The 14027-nt window shown below is 40.4% G+C and overlaps 1 protein-coding gene across 1 annotated transcript in view; it reads right to left on the bottom strand.

The window, feature by feature from the left end:
- Positions 1–14027, bottom strand: part of chl1b (cell adhesion molecule L1-like b) — a 78668-nt gene that overhangs the window by 28284 nt on the left and 36357 nt on the right. Inside the window, exon 2 of the mRNA XM_085353769.1 lies at positions 4057–4238. Coding sequence (XP_085209895.1) covers positions 4057–4156 — 100 coding nt within the window. The 5' untranslated portion in view covers positions 4157–4238. The remainder of the gene's footprint in view (positions 1–4056; positions 4239–14027) is intronic.

Genomic DNA, 14027 nt, shown 5'->3' on the forward strand with positions numbered 1-14027 from the left:
ATGCTTTTGACTTAGCTCAACACATCTTCAATATAGTCTGCTTTTGAGGTTTTAAGAGGTCTGGCATGGAAAAGTGCCATCTTGTTGTATTTTGGAAGACAAAAATGACCATATTTCAACAAGTGCTATCAGTCAGTTACAGGCTAATTCTAGCAAGTTTACTTAGCATCCATAAGCTGAATGGATGTAATACACAGTCACAGATACTTGCTAATTAGTGCATGTAACATATTCATAATATCAAATCATATAATACTAGAATTCTACTCAGCAAAATTGGCTGGTCTGTACCTCACAGGAGGTCATAACATTTGTCAAATAATGGGATTAAAATGCTGCAAAAGGCACCAACACCTTAAACATGTTACAACATGGTCCAGTTCAATGACTTTATTTAGTGGATGCCAAGCAGACACTGATCAGGGGTGTGACTGCTGTAACTGTTAATATAAAGATTGAGGCTATCAGTAGAGGCCCAAACCATTTTTGTGTACAAGGCTCCAAACATGGTCTTTAACCCTCTGCGGTCTAACCCAGTAGATGTGCCCACAGTGGGAAGGTGTGTGGGTGAACTGTGGGGGTTGTGGGCAAACACAAACTTATCCCACACTGGTCATAAGCGGGTGTGCCCACACAGAGCCCACAGCAGGTTTTCCCTTTGGGGACCTTCTATGGGTTTTATTAGCAAACCCATAGTTGGCTTGCCCAAAAAAAACCCACGTGGGACCCATGTAGGCTAGTTCATGTAGGGCCCACAATAGTTTTACTCCTTGCGGCTCCCAAGACCCCTTATTAAGAATGATTTAGGTCTCTTCCTGATTGCAAACAAAGTATTTAAAACATTATTGCATATTTTAGTTGCCTCGGGTTGGGATTTCGGGTTAGGGTTTTGGTTTTCACCACTTACAAATTAGACCTCAGAGGGTTAATGATCAAACATTGGGCACTGTAGAATGGAAATGTATGGGTTTAACTCATTTCTGTAGCAACCTTCAAATGGCTAACTGAGGAACTGCAGTTTTGGCACTTTCAACTTAGCTTCATTGCTGCTTGGTTGGGAACCACTGCACTACTATGACAATTACATGTCCAAAAACAAAGAAAACAAATGTATCTATTAAGATGACAGTGTGCTAATGCAATGAATCACAATAAAAGCTCTTCATTTAGTCCCTGATGGCCTAGATGATAAAGCAGTGACATGTGGTGTGGATGGAAAAGCACATGCCTAGTCCTAGAAGTGCTAGAAGTGTAAATACCAGTATTATGGAGTCATGACTGATGACACATGGTATTCAGATCCAACACATATGGCTGTAAGTAAAGCTAGTGCTAAGCTTAATTGAAAGCCAGGAGATGAAAAGGAAAGAGCAGAAGACTTCACTAATACTAGCTACAGTATGGCAGGGTAAACTTACTGTTTATGTGACCTAAAACTATATAATCCATGGCAGCAGGGGGAAATAAACCAGAAACAGTCAGCAGTGTGGGAATAATCCTTTCTTGTCAAGTATTCTCTAAACACAAGCCCTTTGTAACATACACCCGTGTTATGGAAAACACAAGCTAGAATTAAAAAGACTTCTCTGACAATGAGCCCCAAAATGCAGCCGCCTTTTTCACAAAACCTGTTTGAACTGTTCTTTATCAAGGCCTTAAGAGATATTTTTTAACTGAATAATTTAGAGGAAGAGGGTTGATGCGCGTTACCAAGGAAACTGGGATACACGCATACAGCTAACACAAAAGGAAAGAAAAACCTGATTCAAACAAGATAATAACTGTAAATATATTCAATTCACAAAATGCTTGACGATTGTAACAGTTCTCTACAGTGTGATGTATTCCCCTCTAAATTATTCAGCGCCTTTCTTTTTCTGATAAAAAGCACTTCAAGGAGAAGTGCTCTCTGTGGATGAGCACAAACAACAAAACAGCCCTTTATACATTTAACCTTTCTTTCATTCATGAATCGTTTTCTTGGAGTAGCTCTGAATGTGTGTTTATGTGCCAGTCTGTCAGTCTGTTGTCAGAATTCAACCAATTTGTGCAGAACTGTAACTCATCACAGAGAAATTTGGAAACCCCACCATAACTTTTATGATTTATTTGTTTACAGATGAATTTACACGTGAATTACCTCTTGCAGATTTTTTTTTATCATTAAAAGAAGATTGTTATTTCAGTCATCATCTCTTCTGGGACTGTTCTGCGCTTCCACTCACATACTTCGAAAGCAAGCAAGTGGTGGAGCAGAGAGCAGCAGCAAGACCCCCAGACAGAACAGAGCAGATATCAATGTGACACTGATTAAGCCAGACATAACATAAAAGGGGTGGGCATGGGTTGTTAAGTGGCTTGCAGACGCCAAATGATTGTGAAGAAATGAATCAGCAGAGCAATCATCTGATGTAGACTGGCAGAAGTTATCTGATCTGGAATTAGAGCTGAGCTCACTTTTGTGGTGTGCCTGAACTAAAGCTGGAGTTTGGAAACTACATTGTTTTTATTAAACCAGATGTTTTGAGCTTGAAACTAGTGACTGAGACAATAAAGTCATCAGGAAAGATTTCACCTAAGCATTAAATCATAAGTTAGACTGTACTTCCTCAAAGTACACTCTAACTTCTACTTGCAACTACAGGGTTCACCCCCTGCAGGCCATCAGACAGAGGGCAGGTTTAAGACACTTCAGCCCTAGTTTCCCTTTTCAGACCTGGAGGCTGCATTCATCTTTAAACACTCATCAGCCACTTTGTCAGCTGCTACAGTCAGATGGCAGCCACTCTGTGCATTTAGGCATGTAGTCATGGTCAAGTCGACCTGCTGAAGATCAGCCTGAGCATCAGGATGGAGGAGGAAGGTGATTTAAGTTACTTTGAAGGTAGGGTAGCTGCCAGATGGAGTGGTCTGAGTACTTCAGAAACTGCTGATCTACTGGGATTTTTCTGCACTACTATCTCTAGGGTTTAAAGAGAATGGTCCAAAAGAGAGAAAATATCCCTATTTCTGCTACAATACGTGGATGGTAGGATCAGACACAGTTCAGGCTTCTGCTGCTGGTGTAATAATGCGGTTTTCTTGGCACAACTTGAGGCAACTGAGCATCATTTAAACAACACAGCCCACCTGAGTGTTGTTGCCCACCACGTTCATCCCTTTATGACCAGAATGTACCCATCTTCAGATGGCTGCTTCCAGCAGGATAACACACCTTGTCACAAAGCTCAAATCTTCTCAAACTGGTCCCTTGAACATGACACTGAATTCACTGTACTCAAATGGCCTCCACAGTCACCACATGTCAATCTAATAGAGCACCTTTGCAATGTGGTGGAATGAGAGTCACTACATGGATGTGCAGCAGACAAATCTGCAGCAATTGAGGGATATGTGAATATGGACCAAAAAGTGGATCCAACCCAGTGCGAGCAAGATATACCTAATAAAATGTCTGGTTGATGCATATGCACTCTGTCTTCTTTCGCTGCTAATCCTTCACTATCCTTGCACTGAGCATGTGTTGTATTGTTAGATTTTAAATTTCTGAAAACAGCTACTTCCTGCAAATGAAGAGAAAAACAGTGATGCATACCTGGGCAGCTAAGAATTTAGTTAAAGCATTTGTTTTCACATTATTATTTTGACAAGAGCATAGCTGCTTTAATAGAGTCTTTTATTCTTAGACGTTTGGTTTTATTTGCCAAATTTCCGGTATGCATTTCTCTGATAATTCCTGTAATTCCCAAAAAAAAAACCACAGTGGAAATGAGGTTTTTAGGGGATTTTGTCTTCTTCTTTTGTGGTGTTAACAGAATACAAAAATTACATTCCAACTTGAAAGCAGAGTTATGTTGTTAGACATAATGTATCTTTTTATCTGGATAATCCACATGATGTCATGGTTTTTTCAGTAGAGGAGGTTTTCTTTGATACAAAAGAAAAGGCTCTAAGAAAACTCTTTTCTATTTCTTTTGTCATCCCACTGAAGCCCCTCCTAAATCATCCTGCATCCTTTGTTGTGAATGTGTGACTTGTGAAAGAGTCATGACTTACCTTCCAGCGGGATGTCAATGGCTGAGGTCGTATGAAAGGCACAAATACAGATAACCACCAACAGCACGGTGGCCAGTCTGGGGCTCCTCAGCAACCTCATAGTGTCGAGATCTCGGACAGTCACAGGAAATTAACGCTCTCCACTTTGTTTTCAGTTCATGACTATGGTGAAGATGCAGTACCTGTAAGGTAGCACAGATGTAGAAGACCCCATGAATCCACCCACGCGCTGGCAGACAGAAAGGCAAAAAACTCCAAACAAAACAAATCCCCCGTGACTCCAAGCCCGACTGCTCTCTGCTCAGCCAGGCATAACCAGGCACACATTTTCATTCCCATCAACGGGGACTCAGTTCTGAACTAGTTCATATTTTGGTGTGACAAAGAGAAGAAATATTCACATTAAAGCCTCCTATCATCCCATTTCCCCATGGGGCTCAATTGTTTTGTAGTCTGCGGAAGTGTGCGGCACAAAGCATATTTCTCAAGCGACAATGGAAAGAAATAAACAAATGAGGGAGCCTGTGGATTTATTAATGCGTGGCAGATGTTCAGCATTACTTTTGGAAAAAGCCAAGATTGAAATCAGCATCAAAATTACCATCAAAGTTTGGCCGATTTAATCATCGTGCTGTTTTGATCTGTGCCTGCATGTTTCTGATAACAATGACTCAAAGAGATCACGAATGCGGACCATTTTATCTTTTATTGCAGCAAATACTGTTGCCTGAGGGGTGGGAGACATAAAAAGCATGCATAGTTAACAGTCAGACTGAGTAAGCTGTCTGCACTTGCACACCGACAGAGCTGCAAGAGGACAGAGTGCTGGATAATTTTCCATCCAATAGACGAGAGTCTGGACCATAATGAGCGCATGATCGGTCCAGAGCAATGTATGGGAATTCTAATGTCTTGGAGCAGTACTATAAGAAACCTCTGGGGTGTCACTTCATTAGTCGTCCCCATGTTGGCTGTGACCCAGCTCAGCAGGTCATGCTGGAGTAATTAGCTCAGCAGCTAACAACAAAACAGAAGACTAATACAGAAACATTAGAGTTTTAGAGAAATCTTAAAGCTGCTGGCCTACAGAGAACTCGTGACATTCGTGTAAAACTGAAATGTAGTAAAGAGCATCACAAAGGATAAAATCCAGTAATTGCAATTACTGTATTATTAATGTTGCTAAGCAAACCAATTAATGTCAAGGAAAGTATCTGAGTATATGAGCGGCACAGTAACTACCACTCAACCAACTGAGCAGTATCTTTAAAAGAGCTTCCTCTTTACAACAGCGCTCAAATCCAGCTCACTCTTTTCTTAATCTTCTGGCTGCTTTCTCCAGTTCAATAGGCAACACTGAGGTCAAACGCCTGTTCAAGGAGTGTAATTGAATAATTGACCAGAGGAGGGGAAAAAAGAGTCGATTTCATTCATTGGATGCAGGCGTGCTGTCAGATGGATGTGCACTCTGAACTCTTCAACCATACCTCATGGTAATGGTATTAAGTCTGCCTGAACCAATTTGTGCTATGCCCCACCCACAAACAGCATCACCAACAAGGTGCTAGGTGCTGTATGTCACATACATCAACCCACTCGATCACAATTTATGTCTATTGGCTATATTTCCAACTGAAGATTTGTGTGTCAAACTCATCCAGGAAACTGCCTCAGGCTTTTCTTTATTTTAGCCTTCCCACACATGGTGTTTTATGATAATCAAACAGATCCAAATTAAAAGCTAGGGGTTTTGTGCTAATTACCTTGTGCATTGTTGGTTAGCCCCACCTGGTTAAGGAGCGAGGGCCAAGGTTACAATCCCCAGAAGAGAATGTGCTTTCATTGTCTTATTGTGCCGGCCAAAATCCTTTACCAACCTAACAACACCTTCAATGGATTACACTTGGTTCAAACTGTGCCTGATCATTTGCCTTCTGATTTAATTTGTTCCCCCCTCGTTAAACATTTATTGAGAACTCACTTGGCCATCTGGCTGAGGGAGGTCCGCTAAGAGCTTAACTGCTGCGAGTGATGAAGTCTGCATTGAACTCACAGGGTATGGTGCCTATTGGAACTATATGATGCACAGGAGAGAGGGCACCACTCTCTCGTCTGATTTACAGACCGTGGGCTGCTCTTAATCCCCGCCTCTTTCAAGAGCAATCACACCAGCCAGAGATTGATGAAGCTGGCAGAAGGTTAAAAGCTGCTCGCTGTGGGAAGGCCAGTATGAACCCTAACCTTCCTCGGCCAAGGCTCAGACGAGACAGAAGCTCCGCTGTGGAGGGGGGGCAAATGGAGGGAAATGGGCCAAGTGGAATCTGCCTGTGAAACTTTAAGGCTCTCTCCGAGTGACAGATTCAGTGCACTCTTCGATAGACTTCCTCGTTGTCAACAAGACCAAATCATTTTTGATTACTTATCCATTTAATACAAAGGCACTTGTGATAGCATCATTAATGTCTTGCCATTCCCTTACTTTCTCAAATTATGCCATTGATGTATTAGGGCTAAAAAGGGGGGCGGAGGGTGTCCTGTTTTCACATTCTCAAAAAAAAGGAAACCACTGTGTTTTCATAATAACACAAGTTAATAATCTTAGTGATTTAGTTAATGGAGAACTTAGAGAAATTAACTTGGGCAGTGGAGAGCGAATTTTCTACTATCTGTTGACATTACATCGACTACAAAAATAAATCAAAGTATAACTGGAACATTAATCAATTAAAAATAAATCAGCCTTTTTTATTAGCAAAGAAAAGTGGGGATAAGGCCTGTGACTTCGAAGTGATCTACTAATTATATTCTTGATTTATATTGTGATGTACAACACAGCAATCAACCATCAACTTGTAAGAGTCTAAAATAAAGTCTACAAATTCCTGAACAACTGTCCACAGCCAAACCCTGCGAGTCTAATTGCTGGTGCCTGGGACTGTGCTTTGTCTCTCTGTGCAGTGCTTGGTGGTAATGTTCCAGGTTATAAATTTAGGTTCCTGTCTTTGTAAGCCCCATTTTTAAACAGTCTGATTCACTGAGCATGCAAACCGGGCCATAAATAGCCACAGTAGCTTCATCCGTTTTATCCCAGACACCTTATTTACCTTATTTCTCCCAGACAGTCCTTTACACTTAAGGTAACCGTGAACCTGAGAGACTCTGCAAAAAGCTCTCGTCTCTCCTTTCTCTTTGACTACAAGGACGTGTGTTCTGTCGGTTGATTAAACCTTTGTTGTTTTGAGGGAAGTGTTCTATCAGCTCATACTGTGAAAAGAGAAATAGATTTTTTTAGAGATGTGCTTTTCTGTTATATGCTCTAATGTGCTGTGTTCCTTCTTTTTTAATGCCTCTCAGAATTAAATGTAAGACCAACTTCACAACAACAAAAACAGAAAACAAAAACTCCATCATTTATTCTGTGTTAGGTTCACCCATTTGCATTTGTTGAGCTAGTTGATGCTTGAGTTTTAAAGGTGTTGTCAGTCACTTTTGCAGTTATTTAATAGAAAAAAATAAAAAATATTCATCTTCCTCATCTCAAGTGTCATCTCCCAGTAAAGGCTCTAACACACATGCATAAATGTGCTTATTTATTCCAAATAATACGGCGGTTATTGTATGCAGATTAGACATGTGCTAATATTAACATCGTGCCAGCTAATTGTAGGCTTGAGTGTCCTAAAAATCATATACTCTCTCTGATAAAAAGTTTGATTACACCATCACATTGTAATGGAATATATTAACTGACACTATTAACTAAGTGTCAGTACAACAATGTTAGATCAAACACACTTACACTAACGCCAGTTAACAGCAGCTAACAGAAGCAGCGCTTACTGACAGAAATGTTCCTCAACGACTCACCTCAGTATAGCTTTCATCACACGACAGTGAGCTTCACTGGTTTGTATCAGGCTCCTTTCAAAAGGTTTTACAGCCTTGTCCAGAGTAAATAGGTGTGAACACAAACTGAGGTAACAGCTGAAGATGAACGGCAGCCAGAGTTATTTGTCCTACAGGATTATGCAGTTGACTATTGACATCTAGTGGGGAGATTTTACATACTCTAACAACACATGTATCCTTGTTCGTGAGCTAATTTAATTTTGCTGATATAGGCTTTCATGTAAAAATGTGTTCACATGTGGGGACTGCGATATTTTCCACTGTACCCAATTTTACACTTCACACAAAATACAGCATACTTCATAAACACCTTGATTGAATTTGTGCTTCTTCACGTCATTGTGAGTACACCCACAGCACGTGTTCTCAGCTAAAATAAATGCACATCATTTTCATCACATTCAAAGATACCAACAGGCTCTTAAGCAGCAGTTTAAGGCTAAGTACCTTCAAAATGCAGAGTGGAGCAGGCAGGGATTTAACTGCTATTTGCCATCATTACTGAAGAAATCATAATGAAAAAAGATTTTACAATTCTGAATCGCTATGTCTAATAAAATCCTAAAATCCTACTGCCCACGTTTTAGCATTTTTAAGACATTTGAAAGACTGACTTACAAATTAACTGTCAGTTCAAATTAAGGCCTTATTTTTACATGAATAAATTCAGTGCCTTTTAACTTCTTGGCGTTGATTCCAAGAGCTTTACTGCTTTTCTTCACACTCTTGTACTGTTTACTGTATCACTACGCAGCCTTTTTACTTAAGGAAACAATTCTGGCACGCCTTCACAGTACAACTGGCAGGATCTGTCTATCGGTTTCTTGACTCCTATAGTTTAGCCATCTGCTCTAGCTTAACACCCAAACTTTAAGCCATAAACATGTACTAACAGATCATATAAAAGGATCAGACAATGTAAGGAAGTATTTCAAGGAAAAATACCACACTAGCAAGTTGTTTCGGGAGCATTCTTCACACTTGCGAACACGTTGTTTGGTAACAGGGTGGGGTCCAAGCAGGGCCATACAAAGTTCACTACAGTAGGCCCTTGAGCTGGCACCATCTGCTCCTTTCACACACAAAGACAACAGGCAGAGAAGTGTGGGTCTACTGTAGTCTAATGTGCAAGCCTGTAATAGGATTAAGCAGATCCTCGTCTTGTCAGACTGGATTAAAATATCCTGCGTGCTAAAGTCCTGCGATGGGAAGACAGCAGCTCCGCACGCCCCTCTCATGGTCTTGATAATGCCTCCACTCTGATTCCCATTTGATCATTCAAGAACAATTAAAACAATGGACCAGCTGATTAACACTAAGCTGCAATTGACTTGCTTTGCTTCTGATGTGTTTAATGAGTTGTTTTTCAGCCATTTTCTTCCTCTTTTCTCCAATCAGTTGCTCATTTGGCATCCGATTCACACACGCTGCCTGGATCAGGGTGGAAAAATAAAACAGTTTTTTTTTTAATGTCAAAATTAATTTTCCTGTGTTTAGACATTTTGTCTTTCCCATTTACTCCTCTGAATTTAGATAGGATTCTAACCTTTTGGCAATTATAATCCTTATCAGTAGTTTTCTACAAGCTTGACCATGCAATTCATCTGATATTAAAATATTAGAAAAAAGAAAACAGAAACAAGATGATAAATGGGTATAGGAAGCAATAAGCGATAACATGCCTGACTAATTGAGATCTGGCTTTACAGCACTTCAGAAAGCAAGACTGTTCAATTACCACACCATTAATATTTCAGGGATCTCTAGCCTTCGGATGCTGCGAGCACTGGGAGCGCTGTGGTGACAGGATGAGGATGGAAGAGGCTGTGGATGAGAAATGAGAAGAGATCCTCAGGTGTAAAGGAAATAGAGTGGGTGTACGGATGAGCTGAGGGGTTTGTGACCTCTGTGTTGTGTATGAACTAATGAGGAAAGGCCTTCGTAACCCTGCATGAACTCTCACTACCTGAGAGAGGCAGATATACTACACACTGCAGTGAATCTGCAACTGCAGCAAGACGATCATGAGACCAGCTGGAAGTATGAGCATGTATGTTGTAGTTCATTAAACAAAAGAGAGCATAAACAACTGAAGAGCTCTTCAATCACTAGAAGTTGTCATCTTGTCAGTAATGTCTCTGCTCTATTCTTTATAAATACAAGCACACAACATCTTTCCCTTCAGCAGTGTGTCTCAGTCAAGTCTACGTGTAATATTAAGAAACAGGACTGAAACATGTACAGACAAACCCTCGTCATATATGGTAGCCACTAACTCTTATTTCTTCTCTGAATTATGAGTTTTAATTATCGTCTGTTGCATAATTCATATGCCTAATGAAAACACTTGGATGGATCGCCAAAGTATGTCACATGACATGGTAATAAATCATCCAGGATGTATGTGCCATGCTTTCAGAGTCCTCACTCTGAACCTGTTAATGTGTTTAAAGCTAAAGGAAGGTTTGCACTGCACCTGTCTGCATCACAGCTTACAGCTTTTTTCATTTTCTCTCTGATCTGCTCTCTTTGAAGTCCCACAGGAGTGGCCCTTGCCCAGGACAATAATCACATTAGCGTGTGATCCTCACTGAGTAGCCCGGCAAAGAGATGAAATTCACAAGTTGGACTGCGGGCACTGGAGTATTATTTTGTGCTCCACTCCACATTCATTCATGTAGTCTGACTGATGCTGGCAATTTCCCCAGATGAAACTGTGCCACAGCAGGACATGATCGATGGCTCTCATATCCCAAATCCTTACCTCCATCAGACCCTGCGTGCAATTTATTTCTGCCAACAACCAAGAAATTCGGATGTCCCTACAGGTGTTGGGAAAACCTGTTTTTTCCAGAAATATCTTTTTGCACTCGGTCCATTTTTAATCCCTTCAGGTGTCTCATACACATGCAGTCCAAGTGATCATTTCAGCCTGTGAAATGAGAGGCTCTCTGCTTGCTGAAATTCCTCATTTGAATTTCCTGTTTCGTGCTAGAGCTGAGCATCTGGACAGTGTTACCCTGGCTAAGCTTTTTGACACATCTGTCGGATGTGTGGCCCCACTCCCTCACCCCTCTGTCACTTATTAGGGTCGAACAGAGTTTATCTTGTGACAAATGGAACGGTGAAAACTGCAGTCTAAAGATTTACAGTGTTTAAACACAACAAGGCAAAATCTCAGTGTTTATATTAGCTGCTCTCCAGCTACAAATGCAAATCAAAAAGTAATCTAATCTGTCAGCTGTCAACAGCAACTTTCAAACAGCTACATGAGGGATTGGCTAAAACATGTTTCCAGTTGTTTAAAGAAATGCTTCCAGGTTTTTTTTTACTCAATGTACAAATTCAACAACCTCAAAACATCTAGACATGAAGCAAGACACAGGAAGCTTCTTCTTTAAAGGGAACAGTTCCAAGCATTCAGTGCAGTTTCATTACAGCCTGCTTTTGGCACACTTCTTTTAAACCACTTAACCGATGAAATCGAGATGCTTCCAAGAACGCTATCTTTGAGTAGATGAGTGGATGAGTACATAAAACTAATGTGAGGTCTGCAGTGATGCACCTTGAGGTCAGCTGAAAAGTCAACACCTTAATTGCTTCGTGCAAGTTTGATGTAAATTTATCTTGGCAAGAAGCAAAGGACAGGAAGAAGAACGAATGTGGATAGAGTCTGGATTTGTTTAGCGAGTTCCTTGGAAATTATCCTGACAGAGTGTACTGCCACTGCATGCTGCTGCTTTAAATCCATACGTCGGAGAGAAATGTCAAAGAAAAATGGCAATAGCCTAATTACGCTGTCAGTGGTGCTGTGCAGTGTATGTACCCCATACACCTGTTATAAGTTCAAGAATGATGTAAATGCCCATTTGGAGTTTATTTCAAAGCCACTGAGAAAACATTAATTATAACAAGTCATAAAACGGCTGCTTAAAAACAGGGATAGATGAGCACTGACAGAAGGATCGTCTGTTGTAAACATATTAAGCCGCTACCACTGTGAAAACACCTATATGTAGGTGAGCCTTCCACCTTAAGAACATGGACTTGTTAGCCACTGTGGTCTTCATGACCACAACAAGGAGTGACAGTTAATTTACTGAAATCAGTCAAACACTGAGACCGGCCCAGGATTCAGTTTAACGGTGATCCAAATGTACCATCCACGCTGCTCCAAGAGACAAAATAAAGTCCCAGTTCATGCCAAATCATGATGATGTCTCTCTGCCTCTTCTCATCACTGCAGAGTAGATCCAGACTGTCAAAATGCAATCTAGTTTCCAACTGTGAGTCAGACTAAACACACTTAGCGAGGATCTGGAACGACAGTATGTGTTTGCACACTAATTTGTGAGTGTGTGTGAGAGAAAAGAGGGAGATGTACTCTTCTAAAGTCAATTTAAGCATCCAAACATTGAGTAAATACGGATATGGTTATTTCTTACATCTTCTATTTAACAGAATCAAATATATCAATATCTTTGTTGTTCCAGTCAGCAGAGTAAATCCTGAGCATTCTTCTATGAACTGTGAACACCAGAAAAACATGACCTTTAAGGAAAGTCATCCTAATCGCCTTGATTCATTCAGTGGGGTAAAATGACTGTTTTATTCCACATTATTTTTATTTTTACTTTTTATGTCGAGTCTCACAGTCCTATTTTGTTGTTTCATTTAGTCAACATAAGATCAAGTTAGATTTATAGTAAAAACTACACAGAAACATTGTTACACAATCCTTACAAAGACATAAAATGCCAAATTCACACATATCTAGACAATACTTTTAATTTGTCACGTAATATGTCTCCAATTACTTAAACTATGGGCACTTAGTTCCATAATAATTATGATAATAATCATTAATGTATTAGACATCTGACTAAATGAGACCAGAAGGAACAATTACTTACTCTTTAACATTTCATTTTTCTTGTGACAGTTGTAGCACAACGTAATTAGTCACAGAGAAGATTTGGCATTGGTTTAGTATTTCAAAATCTATTGCATAAAAAACAAGGGAAAATCTTTTGGAAGTAAATGATTGTGACTTATTATTGCAGGGATTTTACTATACAATATAAAGCACCTTTAGGCGACTGTTTGGTGAATTGGTGCTATATAAATAGAACTGAATTGAAATGAAAAGTAACTGTAATGATTGGTTTTCCTCCATACGATACATCGCCTGCTCTTTATCTACAGTGTATTCATCCATCCATCCATTCGCTTCCGCTTATCCTTTTCAGGGTCGCGGGGGGCGCTGGAGCCTATCCCAGCTGTCATAGGGCGAGATTTTAAATTCTAAAATTAAATTAAATTAGATTCTAAATTCTACAGTGTATTATATTTAGAAAACGCAAGAAGGCAACCAAAGGCACCAGCGTCTGTTTTATCCTTTAAATATTTTAAAACGTGAATTAAAAAGCAGTTGTTTTTTCTTTATGGCCTTTGCTTTTGTAGAAGCCTGCACACTGAAAGGCCAGAATATGAACCTGAAAGTGCTGCAACAGCTTTACTGACATCCTTATATTATCTAGGGTACTTACAAGCTTTCACTTGATTTTCGGCACCGGTGCCCATGGGAAGGGTAACAACTCCGTTATAGGTAATAACATTCCCAATAAAAAGAAAGCATGACAGGAAAACTCTGAGTCTGGCAGAAAAAGAAGAACGAAAACACAGAGGGTGCTGAGCCCAGTCCACTGTTGTGTCACAGAAGCCAGTGGTGAACACGCACAGAGCCGCCGCAGTCATACATGTTGCCAAAGCCTCCAGCTTGGCAAATGCACTCATTAAGCCACTGACAATCATTCCCACAAAGCCTGATCTAAAGGCTATTCAGAGGAGAGTTGAGGAATGCAAGTTCCATCTCGCCCCTCCACCTCCCTTCAGCATGAGCAGAGACGTGTGCACCTGAAGGCTCGATAAAATGTGTTAATTTGCAATGGCCAGCTGAAGAACAAAATATGAACAGTAAGCAGGGTGGGAGTGCCGATCACCCGCTGTGTGAAAATCTGTTGAGCTTTGCTCTTGCTCCAATCTTCTTCTGTCAGCCAACG

Source organism: Diplotaxodon limnothrissa, linkage group LG5 (assembly GCF_057381915.1).
Source record: "Diplotaxodon limnothrissa isolate DT_005_m linkage group LG5, D_limnothrissa_male_GT1.1, whole genome shotgun sequence".
Lineage (NCBI taxonomy): Eukaryota > Metazoa > Chordata > Actinopteri > Cichliformes > Cichlidae > Diplotaxodon > Diplotaxodon limnothrissa.